The following is a 25,286-nucleotide window of genomic DNA, read 5'->3' on the forward strand; positions in this document are numbered from 1 at the left end:
GTGCAGGGAGGCATGAGGGAGACCCAAAGCACTGCCCCCCCCAAGCCCCGCCCTCTTGTGCAAAGGACTCTTAGCATCTGAAGGCTACAGACATTACACTACTGGGAGACCTTATGCTAATGAGCACACACTGCTTTTGTATTAAGTAAAAGTAAAAGAAACTAACAGACAATTAAACAGTTATTTATAAACTGATGAGGGTGTGGGTGTGTCTACTTAAAAACACTAGTTCATTTCACTAGGCTTGCACACCCTGCTGGGTGACATGTGCTCTGGAAAGAAAGTCACTGTGGAGCCACGGCCAGTCCCTAATGACGACCATCCCCGTTCTCCCACTTGGCTCTCTCTCATTCGCCTCTAACATTATTCCAACTGATGCCCCACTGCTGGGTTTTCAGTTTATTCTAACCACTCTCGACCATTTTGGGTCTGTCTAGTGGTTCTGTCTTTGTCACTAACAGAGAACAAAATCTGGTTAGCTGAAAATCAATTAGAAACACAAGGCAAAATTAAGAGAAAAAACCTTAGGAAAGTCTGAAGCGTGAACAGTAACGCTCAGACACGCCCTCTATCAACATACACAACACCGGTCACCATGCCCGCCCTTCCATCGGTCCATTTTTAAAAAGGCTGGGTGAACCAACTGGTTTATCACCAAACTGCTTTCAGCCAAAGTAACGAATTACCCGGGATTATTCTGTTCAACACTTGAACACTTTCGCTGAACGAGAGTCAAGTGTCCTAGCTTAAGAAAACTTACCTAGTAAAGCGATGTAAGTATGGAGAAGGCGCCGAGTACCATTCAAACCCCATGATTTTTTTAACACAAGTCTTCTAATAAATTTGGCATTTGTACGTTGTACACACTGCACAACTGCAGTAGTAAATGCCAAGAGTGAAAATGTGATCAGCAGTTTCCTTTTTTCCTTCTTTTGGGACCTGATTTGATGTGTGTTTTTCTACTAGGAAACTGGTTAAGGCAAAGTGTGTGTGTGTGTGTGCATGTGCGTGTGTGTGTGTGTGTTTGGTGAAGGCGCGGAGAGAGAGGGTGGCCCTTCATCCTGCTAACTCTCAGCTCACCAATATCTAGGTCCAAGTGTGCCACATGGAAGTGTTTCCAGTATTTAGAGATTCTCCTCTTTTAATTGTTTATCTCTATGGAACTAAATAGATTCTTTAAAATCAGGAATGGTAGAACTTGACCAAAAGCAAAGAACACCCAAGAACAGGGAAGGAAAGAACAGGTTGAACTAGCCACTCTGAGTTTAGACTGAGTGACCTGAGTCAGTCTGTCTATGACAGTATGTCTCCTGGCAGGGGACTCCAACCCCTATGTAAATCTCTTCTTGTTTATTCATAACCAAAGCTTCAAGGAGTGTTAATTCGTCTGCACAATAAAACGTAGGTGCTATAACACTGTTGACATAACTTGTGCTTTTTAAAGAGCTGACATTGAACAGTGGAGTTTAGAATCCATGGCAAGGTCCAGTCACCTTTTTCTCTTCTTCCTTTGGGTGTTCCTCCTCTTTCAGAGACTCTTTGGGTTTTTCTTTGCCTTTTGTTTTCCCTTTTCCTTTGGCTTGAGGGACGGGTGCTACAACAGGAATTACTGTTGGAAGAAGAGCTGATGGGATATTCAGCATTGCTTCCAAGTTAGGGTCCTTATCCTCTGTTGGGAGAAAACAAGGAAATTAGATATCCATACCTGATATGCTTGTTAAATAAAAGTTACATCTCAAACATTTATACAAGTTGGCAACAATTTTTACGTTGCTGAATATGATTTATCAGTTGGATAGAGGTTAGGTGAAATGTACTTGATTTGAAAATCAGAATTGTAGAGAAAGCATTTAAGGTGCTTAATATCATGATATATTTGATGGAGTCATTATTCTGAATGTTCTCTCCTTCTCATCTAGATTGTAAACTTCTAAGGATAGAGCAGTTACTGTCTCTTCCTTTAATTGAGATATATTTATTAAGAGACTCTTATATACAAACTATTTGGAGCAGTGGGAAAAAATATATAAAATACCCTAGGTAGCCAAAATTGTTAAAGTAAGATCTATACCCAAGTAGCCTCAATACAAGAACATACTGAACAGGAATATAAGGGATACAAACAAGGAAATTCAGAAAAGAGATAATTTCTGGCTGAGATGATAAAAGAACTTTTCTTGTAGAAAATCAATTCTATCTGGGCTTTAAGAGACGGTCCGAGTTCTCCACGGAGAGCTGATCCGTGGAGCCCTCGCGGTGGGGCCTCCGAGCACATCTCGCACCATGATCTCCTCTCGGCTGCAGGCTGACACTCCCGCCTGGACCTCCTTTCCCCTCACGGATCAGTTTTTTCCTTAGTCTCCTTTCCTGAGTCTTCCTCGCTCGTCAATCTGTGAGATGGTGCTAGGTCTGAGGGCTTTCCCCTTATCCTTACACAACAGGTGTCCTCGACTGTGGCTGACCATGATAATTACTCATAGAAACAAGCAAACAAACGGCACATGCTGAGGTCTCCACCTTAACCTACTGAGGCGGACTCTCTGGGAAGGAGGCAGGCGTTTCTGTCTGTAAGACATCGTAGGTGACTGTAACGTACAGCCCGGGCTGAGCACATCTCTATCAGACCTGGGTGATCTCCTCTCCTGGGGCTCCAACTACCGTCTACAAGCTAACAAGTCCAAAACGTCCATCTCAAGGCATGACCTTGCTTTTCTCAGCCCCAGATCCTTATTTCCAACTGCTTTTAGACACCTCCCCCTGGCTGAGATGCTGGAGACATTTCAAACTCCTCTCCCAAGCCGGGCATCCCCCTTACGTTCTCACTCTCAGTTCATGCCAGAACCAATCACGCACCTTATTTCCCATGCTGGATATTGACATCATATGCATTTTCTCTTTTCGACTCACTCTATATATCCAAGCCCTCAGAGAGTTCTCTCAAGTCGTGCCTCTCCTATCTAATCCTAGCATCTTAGCTCAGATTTTCATTTTCTTTTGCTCATTTTCTGCAGTGGTTTCTTAGCTGGTATCATGCCACTTCCAATACCACCACTTCAGTGTACCTTCCAAACTGTTACTAAAAGTATGTTCCTACAATAAAAGCTGATCATGTCACTTCCTGCTCCTTACTTACAGGCCTTTGGCACTCGCTACCTACACAGGGCACACAACGTTCACCGTCTTTTGCTCCGGTCACTCAACTTCTTACTTTCCTGCAAAGAGGCCATGCTTTTACACAATTGAGTATTTACACAAATGGTTCTCAGTGTCCAGAACTCCCTCTCCTGTTGCTTTGTCTGGACAATCCCTACTTCTCTCTAAAGTCCCATCTCAGATGTTCTACCTGCCGTATGAAGCATTTTCCAGCTGTTTCCAGTACCGTTTACATGTCATTTCTACCAGTTAGAATGCAGGTCTTTGTCTGTTTTCTTTCCCCATCAGACAAAGAAGTCTTCTGAGTAGTGACTGCATGGTTTTATTCACCTTAGTGGCTCCGTGCCAGCAAGTTGCCTGACCCGTAAGAACTACACCATAGAAACAGATGAATGGCATCCAGTCACAGGCAGCTGGAAACTCCTCTCTCTCATCCCATTCATTTACTTATTCGGTAAATATTTACTGAGTAGCTACTACTATGTGCCATGAATTGAGTCGCCAGTGATGAGTGAGACTACAAGGAGCCTATAGTGTCATGGGCAGTTTGATGAGGAAGCCCTCCGGTCCAATGCCGTGTGTTGTCTGTGCCGGGGAAGGACAGGGCACCACGGGAACCCAGAGAAAGGCCACCTACCATAAAACACCTCCCTGCAAGCCACACCCAGGCTGTACGGCACAGGATACCTTTCCAGAAAGGTGTTGTGCTTTTAAACTGCTAAACTTTGTGTACACTATTCCAAGCATCTCGAATTCCTTGCCTTCGATTCTTTGCCTATGCAATCCTCACTCACCTCCGAAAACCCAATTTACACTAGCTACTTGGGTTCGTAAAACCCTAAGCTACCGCTGCTTGATCTGGGAAGCGTTTCTCAGAGCAAGTAACCTGTAAACCAAGAGACCTGCAGTGTGAGAGGAAGTGTAACTGCCGGGAGTAGTGGTGTGTGTGGCAGGAGGCACAGCATGAGGTGGTGTGTGATAGGTAAGGGAAAGCACATTTCATCCGAGGAGCTAAAAGGCACAAAAAGAACAGGGTAGCCAAGACATGGAAACAACCTACATCTCCATCGGCAAATGATTAGATACATAAAATGTGGTACACACATATGCTTCAGTTTTTAGAAAGAGGAAAACTGCAGTATGTGGCAACACGGATGAGCCTTGAGGACATTAGGCTGTCGTGAAATAAACCAGTCACAGAAAAACAAATGCTGCACGATTCTTGTTACATAAAGTATCTAAAATAGTCAATTCCATAGTAGTGGAACGGCGGCTGCCAGGGCCCGTGGGGAGAGGTAGGTGGGCAGTGACTAATCAGTGGGCACAAAGTTTCAGCTTGGCGAGGAGAATAAGCTCTAGAGAACCCTGTGTAGTCAATTAAGGGGGAGAATTGAACTGGAAGCTTGCTTAGCCATCAGCATGTAAAAGTTCTCGAATTCTAGTATTATATGCATCTTTAAGGAATTTACAATATATGTTTTACAAAGACTAATGCCTTCAACTTTTTAAATACACATCAAGTAAACCATTACTTATTATCCACACTATAAAAACATTTTCAAATGCAGTACTTATAACCTGAAATTAGCAACATTTATTTTAAAGGAAATGCCTATTAACTTAAAGATTAAATAAAGAATAAGAAAATCAAGAAATAGCAGCAATTAGTTGATAGAGTGTACATATTTTAATCTAAAATAATGATAACCTATGTTTAGAGGGGACAGGATTTTTTAGTGACCGTGTGTGATAATGAACTTTAATACATAATCTGTTAGGCACCATAATCTGTTAGGCACCAAATTAAAAACAAGTCAAATACAAAATTAAAAGTCAAGCCCCCAATGAAACAAAGTACTACCGAATTTAACGGGCTAAGTCACTGGAGTAGCACAGTGCTGGGCAAGTAGCAAGACCCAGGACTGTGACTGCCTGTGGGCGGAGCCTCTGCCACAAAGGAGTCCCCACAGGGTGGGTCCCTACATCACCATGATCCACAGTGTCAAGGCTACAGAGCACAGGGATTATCTTTTGATTTTACAACTGTTGTGGTTAGATTTCTATAAAATGCATGGAAACCCACAAGATTTCCTAATTAGTTCTTGGTGAAGTGACATTATTTTGTGGTTTGTAAGCAAATAGCTTCCGGTTTGGAGAATTTGTTTGTTAAAAGTGGGGTAAAGAAGTCTTTCAAGATGTCCAATGAACAGCTCCTTTAAGACTAATGTTCTAAAGCAGACTGAGTAGTTCTATAATTGCAGGATTCATAAAAACATCATTCTGTAGAAAACCAAAAGGATTCCTTGGCAAATCATGGTCTCTTTGGGACCAACGGACTTATTTTCACAGGCTAGTTAACAAAGATAACTAGAATATATATGTGTGTATATGTGATCTGGTATGTCTATGTAATTATAAGATTCTATAGAACAAAAGCTTTGTCAAAGAACTGTTATTTTCTATGTATAAAAGATTACATATGCATGTATAGGTACATACATATGTGCACATATACACACACTGACATACATTCCGGCCCTTCAGGAAACGAAGGGCGTTAAATCAGAATGTGTTTGTCAACAAGTTAGCGGGCTGAGGATGGGCAGATTCCCCGGGTAGCAGGACACATCTTTCTGTTGTGTCCCTGTCACCTGGAACAGTGCCACTGGGTCCGTAGTAGCTTATTGAGAGGCAGATGCCGTTTTCCAAGGTGGCAGAGAAAGATCCAAAGGTGCTGACAGGTTTATGCTCTGCCCTTGATTCTTCTGCAAAACAGAATCAAATCGAGGACATTTCCATTTTATTACAAAAGAAATGTAAGCAAAACACACTGCAAAGTGGAAATCAGCTAAATATGTAAACACATGCATATGATTAAGTATATTATATTATATATGCCAGTGAATTAATACAGAGTCACTTCAAAAGCTTGTTTTCAAAGACTATTGAATGAATAAAAAATGCTCATGATGATAAACAAACACATCACGAACAGTGGCCACCACCGGAGTGGAAGAGTTACTTGGCCACCGTTACCATCTTTAAATATTCCTACACTTCCTAATATTTTGTATGAAATCATCTATTTTTATATCAAGGAAAACAAAGGAAAAATTTAAAAGTTCTGTTTTAAGTGCTTGGGTATATTCCAACTCGTCAAACATTGTATTCTTGAGTTGGAAAAATACTGTGACCACAACTAAATTTATCAGCAAGATTTAGTTATTGTTCTTTCTACTGACTTGAGTGCAAAACATCTTATTAACTCACTCATCTCCTTTTCAGGTATAGCCCACATCACACTGGGCAAGGGGCAATTACTTTCCCCCTCGGGTGCCGCCTAGGGCTGTTAGGTGGTTTACCAGGACGTTTCGTGATGTCCAGTCAAGGGACACCCACTCGGGAGTCCCCTCCACCAGCAGGTGGAGACTCGCATGGCCAAATTTAGAATTTTCCTCTTGTCCTTGCACCTTAAGAAAGTTGATACTACAGGGAGAACTAAGTAACAGAGAGGGTACAGACAGAAACCCTTCCTTTGCAATGAATACTGGAGAGAAGTTAAACCTTCAGGAGGAATCAATTAACGAGCACCTAATACAAGTGCATAAAACGCAGCTCGGGCCAGAACGGACACGGCCAACTCCGTGTTGCTGGGCGAAGACAGCCAGGCTCCACATGGCAACTGGAATCAAAAGCTGTGTGTCCAGAGGGGACAAAATCAAGTAAGTACCCCACACTAGATCGGCTACATGTACACTGCATATGCACGTGACATTAGGGACAATGCATATAAGCAGAATGGCAGAACACTTCAGCCACCACATGGGACAGTCACATGCTACATGAGGAGGACACGTGCGCATTTTGGTCAGGTGGCGGTGGGACACGCTGCTGAAGTATTAACACTCACTGCCACAGAGATGCCTCTGCTCACCTGTTTCAATAGTTTGCTCTTCCTCTCTTTCTCCTTCATCTGAAAAATAATCCTCTTCTTCTTTTTCCTTTTTCACAATTTTCTTAGGGTCTTTTAAATGAATTATAAAATTGTGTTTGTCCTTTTTCACTTTCACTTTGATAAAAGTTGAGCCTGGGGAAGACCATGGGGTAGAGGATGAGCTGATCAGGATGCTCCGTTAAGCTCCCTGACAAGAGTCAAAATAGCGCAGCCCAGAATCCAAGCCAGGGAAGGGAAAAGCCCAGGGATGTCGCCATTTTTCTAGAAAGACACCTGAAGGAGTACGGTGATGGTGGAGCCCGGGAATAAGGGGCAGGTGGATCAGGGGGGCATTTGCAGCCTCTGTGTTCACATCTCAAATCGAAGCCCAGCAGAGAAGATACATCGGTGGAGGTTAATGTAGTGTATACCAGTTCTCGACTTTAATCACAGGATATGGCTAATGTGAAAGGGCTTTGCAACTTATAAAGACTTACATAAACATTAGTTACAGTCGTTATTGTTAGTAATAGTTTTCGTAACAATACATTCTCTCTTCTAGTGTTCCCATTTTTGACTCTTCTGTCAGCTTTTTCTTCTTTTTTTAAATGCGATTTGATTGAACTGTCATCTCTCAAAATTGATAGAATTAGGATAAAAAACACTGTATTTACTATGAACCACCTGAAACACATATATTCCATGCATATGCAAATCTGGGTAAGAGTGAGAAAGAATTATTGAAAATACTATGGCAAATACCATTACAAAACTTGAGTCCAGTGTTTTTCTCAGTTCTGTGATTCTGAGCTGTATTTTAATTACTAATAATTGTACACTACACCAGATATCAAGATATTAAGTATTAACACATATGATAGTATAAATATGTATACTTATATATTAATAAAAATCTCTTTCATGTTTTAAATAAACAAACCTTATATAATAAAAGTCTGGTATTTGACATGTTGTACCACAACCCATTGTTTAAATAATGTGAATAATTTGCAGGACTTTTGCTTTAAAAATCATTGGCGTGACCCTTTATGTGACAGTGGCAGTTACTGCTTAACAATGCTTCCACCGGGTCATGATTCCACAGAGGGAATAGCATTTAACTCTTGCAATGATTTCTGTTAATTTGTGAGTTATTAGATGAAAGAAGGGAGGAAGGGAGGAAGAAGAAAATAATTTCAGAGAGAGGGAAGGAGGGAGCAGAAAGGCTAGGGAGTGAGAAGGGGCAGGTTGGCGTCTGGGGCGGAGTGTGGGGGTGGGAGGGGCCCACGTGGACCCTTGCTGGGGTGCACAATCGTGTGGACAAGAAATAGTCCTGCTCACAATCCTCCCAGACAGACCTCTCCACAGCTCTCAGAGACCACTGCTCCCCACCCAACAACAGCCTTCAAGTACAGCCCAGGTCCCCAACGCCCCTGAGGGATGTCAAAAGCTCAGTGGAAAGGTCAGCCCTGCAAGGCGCCTCTGACTGGCTCCCCGAGGCTGCAGCTGCACTTCCCTGGGAAGGATGGAGCGCTTCCCGAGGGTTTTCCAGACTGGGCCCTCCTCAGCTCACCTGCCCCACCCTCTTAAAGGCTCCTGAATGCAGGAGCAGCTCCTCCATTACTGAATCACTGGGTGTGGGCAGCACAGCCAGGCCCCGTGCTCCAGAGTCCACACTGGAAATCCGCTCTAAACTCCCAGCATGCACTTGGCTTCTGGGATGACACTATGTGTTGTAATTAACATTACTATTTGATTATCATAGTTACTATTATACTATTTCCCAAGATACAGAAATATTTTCACATTTCAACAACTGGAACTTTCTATTTGTATGTCCCAGCTAACCTCTTGGGGCAGGGCGGGGTGGCCTGGGCTTTGCAGACTCTACTACAGCAGAATATGAAGTCTGATGGTGTTGAAGATGGTGCATAAATGAGTCGTGGGGGGCGCGCTTCCACTCTTACCGAGCGCACTCAGGGGTACGGAGGCCCAAGGGGATCTGAGGTGGGTAAAGGGCTTTCAGGCCGTTGACCGGCTGCTTTCAAAATGTACCTTTTTCAAATGTTGTCTTTTCTACTTCAATCTGTCCTCCATCTGAAGGATACAGGTAATAATTTGTTCCTGAGACTTGGATGGGTATATTTCCCATATTGTATCCACGAAACTAGAAGAGAAAACATCATGCTTTGAGTGTGGAACTGCAATCGACAAAAAGCAACTCATCAGCACGAATCGCGTAAAGCTGCTATACACTCAGTATCTGCTGAGGGGTCCGTCTGTCACTGCAGACTCAGAGGCCGGCGCCCGCCTTCTCTTCGGCACCTCGGTCATGTTACAATGGCGGGCAGAGTTAAAGGCGGCCCATGATTTCAAACTGTTCACTGGGGCACACTCATAACCCAGAGAAAATCAAGTCACTGTACCACTGCCAAGGCGGTGTGAGAAGAAATCAATTTCTCTGTCATTGGCTATTAATTTTCTGTTTAAAGCACACTGATACACGGAGCAGTATTTACACTTTAACCCATGAAAACGTTAAGGGCTTTTTTTCCTTTCCTAAGTGTTGCTAATGGAGCACCAAGGGACTCTGCTACTCAAGCTCGAAACATGGGCCTTAGCGTGGGAGCTAGAAGAACGAGGTCTGCGTGCATCTCTTCCCCCACCCCCAGGAGGTTTTACTCATGAAACTGCTAGAGGGACAGACTGGCGAAGGGAAGTTTTTACAAAAGCATACAAGCAAAAACCATGGGTGCCTGTGGAGAGGCAACTGAACGTACTCAGACCCTGTCCTCTGAGGCAGATAAAGCCAGCCTTTGACCTGGCACAGTTACTTATTTACATAAACCCGTAAGTGTTTTTGTTTCAAATTTCCATCTTTGCTGTCCTCAGCAACCCAGCTTCCTGACACACAGGAAAATCCGGCCCGAGGGCATTCTTGCCTTGGAGAAGGGCCACCAAGGAGGGCCCAGGTAGCAGGGGGCAGAGGACAGGTCTAAGGCTGAGCAGAAACCCAAGGCCTTCCGTGGTGGCAGTAAAGACTGGGCACCTAACGCTTCTGCAGAAGCTGGGTCCCCCCCCCGCCCGAAAACAGTTATCGAGGACCCAGACAAGCTGTTTAGGAAGCTGACTTTACCGGGTACACTCTCTCAGCCTCCGGCTCCGGGGGGAGCTCCGCTGATGTTTCTGAGAACTTGATTTGCTCCTCTCTAGATTTCTCCTGGAAAACAGATTTTTTCTTCACATTTCCACTCTCTTCTCTCTCTAGCTTTTCTTTGCCTTTCCTTTTGCTACTTTCCTTACTCTTCTTCTCTGCTTTTTTGTCTTCTTTTAAGCGTTCCTCTTCTGCTAGTGGCTCTTGTTCTTCTTTCCAGGCCTGTAAACACATTACGAGTTGTAACAAGATTTTGAAAGAAGTTACATCCCATTCAGGCCCATTCTGGAGAAGATTTAACATGATTTTTGGAAGTGGCACCTGACAAATCAAAATACTGAACTAGAAACCTTGGAATCATTCTTGAGTCTCTTTCTCCCAACTTGTGTGTATCGAACCCTGCCAATTCTCTCGAGAGATCTCTCTTCAGCTTCTCCCACTCTCTGTTGCCATTTCCTGTAGTTCAGGTCTCCCTTTATCTCTAGCCTGAATGCTGCATCAGCCCCTTAGCTGGTTTCCCTGCCTCCTATACTTTTCAACACTAGTCTAATCCCCAATTTACGTGCTAAACCTGGTTAACCAGGAATACATGTCCAAAGAAACATTCTTGGCATAAAACATTTTTTTAAAATTATGAGTAAAACATAAACATCCTCACTGGAATGCAGAGCAGGGCTGGCAGCCCAATAAAAGATATGAGGAAGCACTAACTCGCTGAGGGAGGCGAGCACCAGAGAGAGCAGTTTCCCACGGGCGTTTCCCCATCCTTGCAGCTTGGAACTTGGTTTTCCAAGGGTTATGAGGACTAGAGACATAATCTGGGAGATCAGATCAGAGACCTCTGAAGAGACCAGGTATTTTTAAAAATGACCCCTTAATTGGATGAAGTAGAAAAAATCTTGCCCCATAGAGGAAAACTATGGATTTTAGCCTGGTTCCTTGGCCCTGAGTTAAAGTGCGTGGGGGTGGGGGAAGAAGCTCCCCTGAGAACTCCTAACTGCAAGCCAGACCCCACACAGATTTGTAGCCAAGATGTCCATCACCTGAAAACTTTATACTAAAAATGTTGGGGGTTGATATCAGCTCACAAATGAAAATCCCTAAACATGAGGAAATAAGACAAAAGCAAGAACCTGAAGAAGAAACAAACTGTGAAATTACATCTGCAAAGGCTACAGATACTAAAATGATCAACTATAAAATAAGTGTTTTAATATGCTTAAATAAAGAAGAGAAGGCATCAAAAGTGTAAGGGCAAAACGAGAGCATATCAAAATAACACGGTGAGTCTGAAAGCCAGCTTGGAAATTGAATTGAACTTTTGAAAAGGCAGTTTTGGAAGAGATAACCACAAAGACAGTTCAGAGTGGATGGAAGACACTAATTCTAACCTTCAGAAAGGCCACGAATCAAAAGCAATGGTGCTCTGGACCCAGCTCATACATACTGACTTGAAAAAGTTTATTATTAAAAATTTCAGGAATTTTGCAAGCTGGTTGCTAGTTGTAGCCATTATTAAAAATTAAATTTTATAAACACACAATTAAAGAATATATTAAAACACAGGCAGTAAATACGTAAAGCTTACCACCTTCCTAATTATTTTGCTACATTTCACTATTATCTATGCTCTTGAGGTTATGTCAATTGTATCTGTATCACAGAAATACAATGTAACAATGTGCTTCCAACTCTATTCAGTGACATCTTGACATCGTAGTGGTAGCTGAAAGCAGCCACGTGGGAGCATTTACACTACATGCATCAGCAAACGCTACAAATCAGGAACTGACTGTTGATTAACTAGACTTAAGAAAGTGACGGAGAAAACATTAATAATTCAGATTAAATTTGAAAGTGTGTCATGTTTGGAGCTCTTGCATTGTAGCTAGCACAAAAAATTGAGGGAATATTTTCCAATTTTTAAAACTATTACCTGATACATTTACACAATGAATACTACTCAGCAGAAAGAAAGAAGCTTCTACCCTTTGCAACAGCACAGATGGAACTGGAGAGCATTATGCTAAGTGAAATAAGCCAGGCAGTTAAAGATAAATACCATATGATCTCATCTTTAACTGGAACCTAATCAACAAAACAAGCAAGCAAAATATGACAAGAGACGTTGAAATTAAGAACAATCTGACAGTAACCAGAGGGGAGGTGGGAGGGGATAATTTGGGGAAAGAGGGAAGAGTTTTCAGGAACAACTATAAAGGACACATGGACAAAACCAAGTGGGGGTTGAGGCAGGGGAGGGATGTGGGGATGCCTGGGGTGGGAGGAGTGGTGGGGGGAAATGCCAACAACTGTAATCAAACAATAAAATAATTTATAAAACTAAATAAATAAAACTATTACCTGATTCAGGAAAGAAGCTGCTATGTCATGGACAAATCAGTGAGATATATCCCTTTGTTGTTCACTTTTGCCTTGTATATAGCAACAGAAATATTAATCAACGTTCATGTTAGAACTATACTTGTGTGTCAACTGTACTGTAGGTTCGCTAAGGACACAAGAGCTTTGTGAAAGTCAATCCCTATGAGAATCAAGTGACTAAGTGGAATTCACACTGAGGAGCCTTGTGTGTTTGTTTTACCACTTCTCAGTTGTGTGTTGTACACACTACATATCAGTAAAATTTAGAATAAACTTACACACACACACACACACACATCTCAGTCTTAGAGAACTATTACTAAACATTTACCAGAATATCACTGAGTGTTTTAAACAGCTAGAGAGAAAAGACAGTTTTGTCTGTAAAGGAATAACACACTAGTTTGGCAAGTAATTTGTTAACAGCTATAAAGTCAGCCAGGAAAATGTGGAACAATACCTTGAGGGTAATGAGAGAACATAAAAGCCCTGGCTGGTGTGGCTCAGTGGACTGAGTGCCAAACTGCAAAGCAAAGGGTCACTGGTTTGATTCCCAGTCAGGGTACATGCCTGGGTTGCAGGCCAGGTCCCCAGTATGGGATGAGCAAGAGGCAACCACACACTGATGTTTCTCTCCTTCTGTTTCTCCCTCCCTTCCCCTCTCTCTAAAAATAAATATATAAAATCTTTAGAGTTCTGGCCAAGATGGAGGCATAGGTAGAAACCCTTTGCTTCCCCACACAACCAAAAGGAGGATAACAACCAATCTAAAATCAATAGACAACCAAAAGCGCCAGAAACTCAAACTGCATGGAACTCCAACAACCAAGGAATTAAGAAATCAACCAGAACAACCAGACTGGTAAGGTGGACCATGTGGGCACACTCAAAAAACCATGGGGAGCCCTGGCTGGTGTAGCTCAGTGGATTGAGTGCGGGCCTGCAAACCACACGATTGCGGTTTGATTCTCAGTCAGGGCACATGCCTGGGTTGCAGGCCAGTTCCCAGCAGGGGACTCATGAGAGGCAACCATACATTGATACTTCTCTCCTTCTCTCCTTCCCTTCCCCTCTAAAGATAAATAAATAAAATCTTAAAAAAAAAAAAAAACATGGGGAAATAGCTGAGGGGTGGGGCTGAGCTCAACAGAGCTGTGTGGGAGGAAGTGACTTAAGCTGAAAACCGAGACTCAGAGCTGACTGTGGGCTACGGCTGGAGTTGCTGTGGTGGGAGATACTGCCAATCTGACACCAGAGTTTGTTGGAAAGTGCGTTAGAGATGAGCAGGCGAGCTGCATTGCTCCGTCTCTGGCTCTGCCCCCACAGGCAGCACAGCAAGGAGGGTTGCCCTGCCAGGGTGAATACCTAAGGCCCTTCCCCTTACAACTTATCAGGTGCACGAAGACAAAGAAATATGGCCCAAATGAAAGAACAGAGCAAAACCTCAGAACTAAGTGATGAGGACATTACCAACCTATCCGATGGAGAATTTAAAGCCCTGGTAATCAAAATGCTCACAGAACTGATCGAGCTTGGTTGAAAAATGAAAGAACAAGTGAAAGATACTCAAAATGAAATAAAGCAAAATATTCAGGGGACCAATGGTGCCAAGAAGGAAGCCAGGATTCAAAGCAATGATTTGGAACAAAAGGAAGAAATAAACATCCCACTGGATCAGAATGAAGAAACAAGAATCCAAAAAAATGAAGAGAGGATTCTCTGGGACAACCTGAAAAGTTCCAACATCCAAGTTATGGAATTGCCAGAAGGAGAAGAACAACAGCAATAATTAAAAACTTATTTGAACAAATAATAAAGAAAAACTTCCCCAATCTGGCAAAAGAAATAGACTTCCAGGAAGTCCAGGAAGCTTAGAGAGTCTCAAAGAAGTTGGACCCAGAGAGGAACACACCAAGGCACATCATCATTGAGTTCCCCATGATTAAAGACAAAGAAAAAATCCTAAAAGCAACAAGAGAAAAGGAGATAGTTACATAAAAAGGAGAAACCAGCTGGTAGCTGATTTCAAAAGAAATGGTTTCAAAAGAAACCTTACAGGCAAGAAAGGGCTGGAAAGAAGTATTCCAAGTCCTGAAAGGCAAGGACCTACATCCAAGATTGCTCTATCCAGCAAAGCTTTCATTTAGAATGGAAGGACAGATAAAGTGCTTCTCAGATAAAGTCAAGTTCAAGGAGTTCATCATCACCAAGCCCTTATTATATGAAATGTTAAAGGGACTTATGTAAGAAAAAGAAGATAAAAAATATGAACAATAAAATGACAACAAACTCACAACTATTAACGAATGAACCTAAAAGAAAAGAAAAATGATGAAAACAAAAACTAAGTAAACAACAGAACAGGAACAGAATCAGAGAAATAGACATCACACAGAGGGAGTTCAGTGGGGAGGGGGAAGGGAGGAATAGTGGGGAAAAGGTATTGGGAAGAAGCAGCGTAATTGGTAGGCATAAAACAGACAGGGAAAGATGAAAAATGGTATAGGAAACAGAGGACTCAAAGAACTTATACGTACAACCCATGGACATGAACTAAGTGGGGGGAATACTAGTGGGTTCGGGGGCAGGGTGGAGGGGGGATAGAGGGGGAAAATGGGAAAACTGTAATAGTATAATCAAAAATACTTTAAAAATGAATTGATTAATTAAAAAAATGAAGAGTAAAAAATTAAATGAATAAATAAATAAATAAAATCATTAAAAAAGAGTACATAAAAAAGTCAGCCAAGTACTTTATAAAAGAAAATTATGCTAATGAATAAGAGTAAAATAAAGTCATTTTCCAGATAAGTGAAAACTGAGGCTTTAAAAGGAACAAATTCCCCCCACGGGAAGTCCTAAAGGCATAAGATGTGAGAAGAAATGCTCAACCAAACAAGTAATCAGCATGGGATAACTCTAAATAACACTGACTATATAAAATATTGACAATAATGATGTGCAATTTGGGGGAACAAGAAAAATCAAGATAAAACTTTTTAAAAAATTNAAAAAAAAGAGTACATAAAAAAAGTCAGCCAAGTACTTTATAAAAGAAAATTATGCTAATGAATAAGAGTAAAATGAAGTCATTTTCCAGATAAGTGAAAACTGAGGCTTTAAAAGGAACAAATTCCCCCCACGGGAAGTCCTAAAGGCATAAGATGTGAGAAGAAATGCTCAACCAAACAAGTAATCAGCATGGGATAACTCTAAATAACACTGACTATATAAAATATTGACAATAATGATGTGCAATTTGGGGGAACAAGAAAAATCAAGATAAAACTTTTTAAAAAATTAGGAGAGTAAAACCAAATTTTAGATAATTTTAATAGTTCCTTGTGCTGGAAGAAAGCAGAGATATTTCATTAAGTTTGGACTTCATTAAATTATAGAATCAAGCTGAATTCATAGAGCAACCAAGAATAAAATAGAAATGGAATGTTTGCATTCCGACCATTCCCACCAAGGGCCAGATAGTAAATATTTTAGGTTTTGGGGGTCAAGACACAAAATCAAGTACTAGTAAAATGACAGTCTACCTAGCAAAGAAAGACTGTCACATCACAGTATAAAAAATGAATCTCAAAGATTCAATATCTGAATATAAAAGTGTGTCTATGAAGATGTTCTGAGAGAGTCCAGCAAAGTTGAGGTGTGATCTCAGCGTGGAACCAAAAACATGAAAGTCCCAAAACCACAAAAAGGTGACAGAGTTACTTACTGAATTTTTAAAAAAGATTTGTTTAAGACTTAATTTATTTTTAGAGGGAAGGGAAGGGAGGGAGAAAGAGGGAGAGAAACATCAATTGGTTGCCTCTCACAGGCCCTCAACTGAGGATCCAGTCTCAAACACAAGCATGTGCCTTGACTGGGAATTGAACCAGTGACCTTTTGGTTTGTGGGGTGGCACCCAACCCACTAACCCATGCCAGTCAGGACAAACGTGACAGATTATTAAAAACTTTCTTTGATAAGATATCAATAACATCCATACAAAAAGAGCATGAAACTTCAGTGAAGAGAGCATTCAATCACCACCAAGTAAATGCTCCTCATACCACCACCAGGTCAAAAATTGGACCATGTCCAGCTTCCCACATCCACTACCCTGAAGGCGAACACTATCCTAGCTTGTAATACTTTAGGTTACTCTGCCTGATTCTAAACTTTATGTAAGTAAAATTATACATAATGCACATATTCTTTTGACTCTCTTCTTTTGCTTAACATGATTATTTGTGAGATTCATCCATATATTTCCATAGGCCATTTATTTCCAGAGCTGCATAGTATTTCACCATATGACTAAACATACTGGGCTGATAAGTATTTGAACTGTTCTGATTTGGGAGAATTAAAATAATGCAACCTACCTCCAGTCAAGGCATAGTCAGACATGGCTCGCCTCTTCACAAAAACCACATCAAAATTACAACTAAAACACAGAACAACCATCACTCAAAACCATCAGAAATCAAAGTGAATGGAACTTTGACAATTTCAGAATTAAAGAAACCACATCCATTCAGGCTGGTAGGAGGGGTGCAAACACAAAATGGGCTGGTCCTACTCCCACGTGTGGTACAAAATATTCAGGAGGCATATCTAGGGAGTGAGGAGTTTCAATCCCACACCAGGCCCCCTGCCCAGCATTCCAGTGACAGGAAGATAGGTCCCCACAACTTCTGGCTGCAAAAACCAGCTGGGGCTGAGTTGGTGGAAGAAACCCATGTAGTTCCTCTTAAAGAACCCACACACGGACTCACCTACTCAGTCTCACTCCCTCTGAGTTCCAGGACTGGGGGAGCAGCTTGAAAAGCACCAGCATACTGGGAGAAACTGAATTGTCTGGCATCAAGGAGAGCAGAGGCCATTGTCCCATTTCTAAGCCCTCCCCTCACAAAACTACAGAGCCAGCAAGCTGGAACCACATCTGAGATTCCAACAGCCTACCTAAAACAGTTTGACCCACCTTGAAGACTCCCCAGAGATTTTGCCCCACCCAACTTACAGACCCACCCAAGCTGCTTTTCCATATGAATGGCTGGTCTCGGCTCATGCTTCACAACTTCCTAAACCCTATCAAACAAGCAACAGCAGCATAAAAAAGATCCAGTCAGAAACAAAGGATATACTAATTCAAATATAGAACAATTTACAGGGAAACAACAGGAGAGTGGATGAAGCTGGGAATCAAATCAGTGATTTGGAACATAAGAAAGCAAAAAACAACCAATCAGAACAACAAGATGAAAAAAGAATCTGAAAAGATGAGGATAATATAAACAACCTCTGCGACAACTTCAAGCATTCCAACATTTGAATTGTAGGGGTGCCAGAAAGAAAAGAAAAAGAGCAAGAAACTGGAAACCCATTTGAAAAAAATAAAGAAAGGAAACTTCCCTAATTTGGTAAAGGAAATTGACATGCAAGTCCAGGAAGCACAGAGAGTCCCAAACAAGATGGATGCAAAAAGGCCCACTCAAAGACACATCAGAATTAAAATGCCAAAGGTTAAAGATAAAGAGAGAATCTTAAAAGCAGCAAGAGAAAAGAAGTTAGTTACCTACAGGGGAGTTCCCATAAGACTGTCAGCTGACTTCTCAAGAGAAACTTTGCAGGCTAGAAGGGACTGGCAAGAAATATTCAGTAATGAACAGCAGGGTCTTTATAGACAAGATTGCTCTACCCAGCACAGCCATCATTTAGAATTGAAGAGTTTCCCAGACAAGAAAAAGCAAAAGGAGTTCATCATCACCAAACCATTATTATACGAAATGTTAAAGAGACTTAATTAAGCAAAAGAAGAAGATCCACACTATGAACAATACAATGACAATAAATACATATCTATCAACAGTTGAATCTCAAAAACAAACTAAGCAAACAAGAAGAACAGAGACAGACTCATGGATACAAAGAGCATTTTGATGGTTGCCAAATGGGAGGGGCTTGTGGGGAATGGGTGAAGAGGTGAGGGGATTAAGAAGTACAAATAGGTAGTTACAGAATAGCCATGGGGATGTAAGGTGCAGTATGGGAAATGGAGGAGCCAAAGAACCAATACATGTGACCCATGGACATGAACAACAGTGGGGAGATTGCTTGAGGGAGTCGGGTTGCTGGGTAGAGGGGGCAAAGGGGGAAAAATCAGGTCAACTATAACAGTAAAATCAATGAAATATAATTACAGACAAATAAATAAATAAAAGAATGCTGGAAGAACGACTTTGTCCATGTGTCTTGGTGAACACACGCATGCATTTCTATCAGGTGTATGTGGAGGGCTGGACTGTTAGGTTAAGGAAAAATCATATGTTTAGCTTTAGTAGACGTGTTTGGTTTTCCAAAGTGGAAGAGCTGATTTATACCTCACCAAGCAGCATATGAGAATTCACTTTACTTCATGTATTTGCCAAAATGTATTTGGTGTCTTTTAAATTTTGGCCAAAAATGACTGTTTGAATACATAGAAGTTAAATATTTTTACATAGAAACATAAATGACATTTATTCATAAGGTAACTATTTAATAAGTTACGGTACATCTGAATTAGAGACTAACACTGCTATGAAAATAAGTTAGATCTCTACAGATTGTCTGAAAGTGATACTCGTGATATGTCGCTAAGAGAAAAAAAAGCACATGGCAGAGTCGAAAAAACCACACCAAATCTAAACCAAAACCCAACAATGAAAACCTTCTTTAATCTGTGCACGCAGGCTGCAGGGACACAGAAAATACAACACTGTTACTATTTCTTATTTCAAGGGTTTAGGAGAGTCAGGGTAATTTTGATTATAAAAAGCATGCTTTCTTACACTAAGAATTCCAATTAAAAGTACACAAATGAAAACAAACACCTGTACAAAGACAGAGAACGTGCCAAATTTGCTGGGTCACATAAAAATGAATGATGTGGCTTCCCTTGAAGGCTTATTGTCTAGGAGAGGAGACAGCTTGGTGGAGACACTGTCCTTTCACTACAGATTTGATGATTGCTGAACATTTAGCAAAAAAATCATTTCCTCTGACACCACACAAATGATCATCCAAAAAAACTGTGAATCTGTGATTACTGTTGCCTGTCTTTCCTTGGATTTTTACCTTAAGAGAGCCTTTTAAAATGAAAGACATTTTCTCCTTCTCTTCTTCCTTTTCCTGATCTGTTGTCTCTGGTTTGCTCAGGTTTTTGGTACCTGGAACCAGAGAAAATTAAAGCTCTTAGTAATTCCAAAAATAAAGTTGCACAAAGGACCAAATGTCTGGGTTGTATGTGGGGGGGTGGGGGGGCCAGGGTATCACAGGCTGTCCGCTCAGCTCCCCATTCATGCCTCTCTGCGTTCTTCCTTGGGAGTCTCTGGTGGGCCTGAGCCCCTCTGGTGTGAGCAGCTCACTGCCATGGGAAGCAGCGTGTTCTACTCTCAGAATGTTGAGACTTGAAAGCTTTTATTGAACTGCACTGTCTCTCCCTAGAACTTGAACTAATTAATCCCAGTTTAGTCCCTTAAGACCACACAGGACAAATCTAAAGTTTCCTTCCATATTGGAGGCCATCTGTTGTCATTGCAGCCATTCTGCTTGGAAGGTTTACATCTTTCCTGACCTAAGAGCACTCAAATTAAATGCAATACCTACAGGGTGTATTCCACCCCAAACTGGCCATTTTCTGGATTTTTCTTGGCATCTAGCTCTGTTCAGCCTCAGAATAAAGAAAAAGTGGTCAACCCACAATTTTTTCCTGCTAATAGGCAAGTGTGGCTCTACAAACAACCAGGGGAGGGTGGCCCCACGTCTCTTTTGTATATTGTCCCATCCACTGTTCCGTTACTACACTCAGTGCTCTCCTGCTGAGCCCCAGCAGGAGGAAGGCCCAGCTGATGACCAGATTTATTGTATAACCACTTTGGTAGATGGAGAATAATGATTCATCATCGACTTGGTTTGCTAAGCTTTATTTTACAAGCAAACGAAGCATAAATTCCTCTGGTAATCAATGGGGTTGCAAAAGCTTTGGAAATTAGGTGGCTTTGCTTCTTTGTAAGAGATCACTCTTAACTTTGGCCATTAGAAATAAAGAATATTATTAACATGGAGTCCATTCTCTTTGCACAAACCCAATGAAATATCCTTAATTTCTAGACTAATTACGTAATTGTTACACTCTTTTAATCAAGTATCTTTCCTCTGTGTCACCCTCTTCTCCTTTCTTCTGATGCATCAAAACCATGGAAGTTAACAATGACAAAAACGAGGGTATGTGTCGATACACCCCTGTCAAGTCCCTGCCACGGGCTCTCAAGAATCCCTTTTCCCCTTCATTTTAGATTCCTACCCCCAGTTAGTCCTGGGACTCTTCTGTTTGCTCTTCTAAGGAAGGTCTGGTTGTAACCTCACTTTTGGAATCTGTAAGTATTCAAATAGAGAAAAACTGACTCTGCATTTATCTCATATACTGTCACCCAATCTTCGATAGCTGAACCTATTAATCCTACCCAAAAAAGAGATCTGGCATTTCCCTAACATCACATTTGATCTATACAAATCGAAGCTTCCAGACCTGGCAGGAAGTGGGGTCAATATCCCATGGAGGTATGATTTCATCATATTTGCAATGCAGCCATTCTATTTTTAGAGAAAGTGAAGAATCACAGGAATTTAGTAGGCAACATTTTTTAATCCCAATATATTCAGTTTTGATTAAACTAAGAAATAAGAGAATGTCTTTGGACTTATATAAGTTCAACGGCTTCCTTACTTTCAGATTTCAAAACAGAATTCGTTTTCCTAGGAGAAACCACTTTGACACTAACAGTAGCTTTCAATTCCAGCTCCCCCCTGGTCCTCGAGATTTCCTCAGCCATTTTCGATTCCTGATAAATAGCTTCTTCTTTTGTGATCCAATCTTGGATGGATTCGGAAACAAGTTCCAAAAAATTCCTTCCAAAAGAAAAGAAAAGCAATGGCACTTGAGTTATTACTGGTTCAAGTCAGTAAATACTTAAGATACTGATGGAGCAAATGAACTTTTCAAAATGAACTGATCCCAAATTGCTGTGTAACAAATGTAAGAGACTCAGAAATATCGTGGACATATTTTGCATGAAGTAGTCAAACACAAATACCCAGGGAGAATATAAAAAATGTAAACCTCATTCACAATTAAAGACCCAAGTCAAGGATTAAAACATTTGATAATACCAAGAGTGGATGACAGTTTGGAGAAAAAGTCACTGTGAACACTGTGAGTTGGTGAGTTTTTCTTGGCAGTATTTTATGGTTTTATTAACACAAATACAATGTGTGCACAGTCTGTCTATTCATTTCCTCACAAGCTGCCAAGTTTTTATGGTACAATCTCTTTTTAGGGAAATTTTATAGTGCAATAAAAACTTTTTTAAAAAAAATCCTCACCTGAGTATATGTTTATTTATTTGAGAGAGAGAGGAAGGGAGGGTGGAGAGAGGGAGAGGGAGTGAAAGACAGAGACAGAGATTAACTGGTTGCCTCTCATCCACGCCCCGACCAGGGATCAAACCCACAAGTTAGTGTGTGCTCTCACTGGGAATCAAACCTGCAACCTTTCGGTGTATGGGACGACACTCCAATTGACCCAGCCACCTGGCCAGGGCACAACAGAAACTCTTTTAATTGGCCATCGGCTAACTGACTTGCTGGATTAACTGAAACACTCCAGTCTTGCTAGAAAACTTACTGGCCCGTGAGCACCCACACCCTGAGCACTACACCCGGTGCTACGCCTGCATTCGCACTCGCATCTGAGAGCTTTTGCTCACCAGGAGTCAGCCATATTTGTTCCCAAATCCATTCATCCTATTTTTACTGATTAATGTAATTATGTTAAACTGAGAAGTTGAAATATTTAGGTTTGACAATAAGATTATTGTCAATCGTGTAAAAGTAAGACCTAAAGTTTGAAAAGCAAAGCTAGATGGATTTTACGCTTAGATTGCTTCACAATTTTCTTTAATTCTTGATCCCTTTTAAGAAATAAACCGAGCACTGTAGACGGTGAATTATTGGCACTCAACATCGTCATCTGGAAGTAAAAGACACTGCAGATCAACATGTCCCAGAAGGACTCCTGGTCTCCCACTCCCAAATGCCCTTCCAAGCCCTGGGCTTTGCGTCGAGGCGATGGCACGTCTACGCTTCCTCTTGATCAGGAAATTACCCTCGACTAGTCTTATTTCATCACCCTCCTTTTGCTGTCAAAAAATCCAAATAACTTTTAAAAACATAGATTCCAAATTTGATTGCTCTCGCTTCTTACTACTACCTTTCTGGTCTGAGCCACTGTCCCCTCTTGCTAGGATTGAGGCAATGACGCTCCAACTGGTTTCCCTGTTCCTGCTCTTGACACCCTATAATCTATTTCCAACACAGCAACTAGAGAGACCCTTTTCATCAAGTTAGACTGTGTCTCTCTTCTGCGTAGAACCTGTCAATGAATCTGCATTTCAACCAAAACCCCAGAATCCTTCCTACTGATCCATGGTCAGGAATCACAGAATAACATATACAACTGAATCAGGATTCAAATAAGATGAGAGCATGAAGGTATTTTGGCATGCCGTGATTTAAAAAGTTCGCCACCCAGATTCTTTCTAAAAGAATTATCCACAAATGTATCCCAGCTACATAAAAAAAAAAATCAGTCCAATAAAGAAGACAACATGGAATATAAAAAGAGGGCTGAGAAAAAAGTATAATTTATAATTAAATGTAAATAACTATTTATGCTATTTATTTGTGATGAAAACTACTACTTTGCAATTGGAAACAGAATTTCCAGAAAATTTCAAAATGGTAGGTAGAAGACGTGTTGGGAGTAAGTGAAAATATGTTAACATTTAAAACATTTTTTGCAAAATNATCCACAAATGCACCCCAGCTATATTAAAAAAAAATCAGTCCAATAAAGAAGACAACATGGAATATAAAAAGAGGGTTGAGAAAAAAGTATAATTTATAATTAAATGTAAATAACTATTTATGCTATTTATTTGTGATGAAAACTACTACTTTGCAATTGGAAACAGAATTTCCAGAAAATTTCAAAATGGTAGGTAGAAGACGTGTTGGGAGTAAGTGAAAATATGTTAACATTTAAAACATTTTTTGCAAAATGATATTAATACTCACTGGCTCTAACTATAATATAAAAATGTTTAAATATATGATTGAAGAAGGTAAGTGTAGCCTCTAGAAAAATATAAATAAAACATTTACCTTAAAAAAATCACAAGCTAAGAATAAACTAACAAAAGGAATACAAGGAATTAATCCTAAAATGGAAATATATTTACAAAATTAAATGGTAAGAACAAGGTCAAACACACTATCAATAAAAATAAAAGTGAACAGATTTAATTATTTAAAATGTGAAGTTCTTTAATAATGTTGTAATTATTATTACAATCCTTTAAAATGCAGAGGCTCTCAGAGCAGCTCAATAAATTCAAGCTGATGTTTAAAAGACATACATCCACAAATCCAAATGATTCAGAAAAGCAAGGTGGGCGAGGGGGCAGATGGCGGACTAGGAAGCCAGAAGAAGTCTTGGTCCTTGACCTCCGTGGAGAGCTGTGCTGTCCCTGAGACACACTGCCCACCTCCAGATTTCTTGCTACAGGAGAAAAATAATCCTCTTACTAGTTTAATTACTTTAGTCAATTTTTCTTTAATATAGTGAAACACAATCCCTAGTTGACATGCAAAATGACTGAGAAAGTTAAATCAGTAAATTCTTATATAAAAGAGAATTTCCAACATTATTAATATCAAACATGGTTCGATTCAAAATGAAAAGCATTAAAGGGAACACGGAGGGACACTTTCTCATGATGAAAACCACAATCCATTAAAGAAGGATGCTTCTAAAAATGCAGTTTCAAAAAGAAATCTGCCCCTGTGCACACGCACACACAGTGCACGTGCAGAACAGAGAGGAGACACTGACAAGGGCACAATCATGAAGACAGGCATTGGTGCAGCTCTTGCAGAAATGGATGTTTATTACGAGAATACTTTAATTTCATCCCAATAGACTGGAAAATCTAAAAGTCATGCATGGTCCCCCAGAAAAACATAAATTCCCAAAAGCAACGGAAGGCGGCGTAGAAAGCCTGAGTGGAGGGTGAACTGCGGAAGACCTGCAAAGGCTGTAACAATTGACTCTCCCTCCCTCCACAATCGCACCTCCCCTGCCGGGCCCTGTCCTCCAGCCCCCGGGAAACCACTAACTCCAAAAGGCTTTCCACGTGGAGTGTGCTTACCTTTCACAGAATAATACGCTACATTATGTAAGCTTCTACATGTGTGAGCAAAGGATTAGCAACAGGGTCTTGGAAAATAACCTTGCAGGCCAACTTCTGCTGGTACTGCTTATTTTTTGGAAACTAGAGTTAAGCGGGGAATGTCCTGCTTTGGGCTGTGCTGTGAAACCCAGATGTGGGCACGCATCTCACCGAGGCCTCTGAGAGCTGGCGTAAGGTCTCAGTGGGAAACTGAGACTGCAGCTTCTCTGGATGAAGGGGAGCCCCAGCACCGGGGTGCTCACCTTCCGTGGCCATGCACAACTGTGTGGATGAGGGAAAGAAGGCAGCAGTGTACTGGGGTAGCTGCTTAGCC

General features: G+C 41.1%; 1 protein-coding gene across 1 annotated transcript in view; it reads right to left on the reverse strand.

Moving 5' to 3' along the window:
- Nucleotides 1-25,286, reverse strand: part of SPAG17 (sperm associated antigen 17) — a 191,490-nt gene that overhangs the window by 62,026 nt on the left and 104,178 nt on the right. Inside the window, exons 20-26 of the mRNA XM_037038896.1 lie at nucleotides 21,391-21,572; nucleotides 19,740-19,831; nucleotides 10,224-10,463; nucleotides 9,143-9,254; nucleotides 7,088-7,240; nucleotides 5,805-5,918; nucleotides 1,494-1,669 (exon numbers count right to left, since the gene is read on the reverse strand). Of these exons, the coding sequence (XP_036894791.1) occupies nucleotides 1,494-1,669; nucleotides 5,805-5,918; nucleotides 7,088-7,240; nucleotides 9,143-9,254; nucleotides 10,224-10,463; nucleotides 19,740-19,831; nucleotides 21,391-21,572 (1,069 nt within the window). The remainder of the gene's footprint in view (nucleotides 1-1,493; nucleotides 1,670-5,804; nucleotides 5,919-7,087; nucleotides 7,241-9,142; nucleotides 9,255-10,223; nucleotides 10,464-19,739; nucleotides 19,832-21,390; nucleotides 21,573-25,286) is intronic.

Source organism: Sturnira hondurensis, unplaced genomic scaffold (assembly GCF_014824575.4).
Source record: "Sturnira hondurensis isolate 20B ecotype Veracruz unplaced genomic scaffold, ASM1482457v3 Scaffold0024822, whole genome shotgun sequence".
NCBI lineage: Eukaryota > Metazoa > Chordata > Mammalia > Chiroptera > Phyllostomidae > Sturnira > Sturnira hondurensis.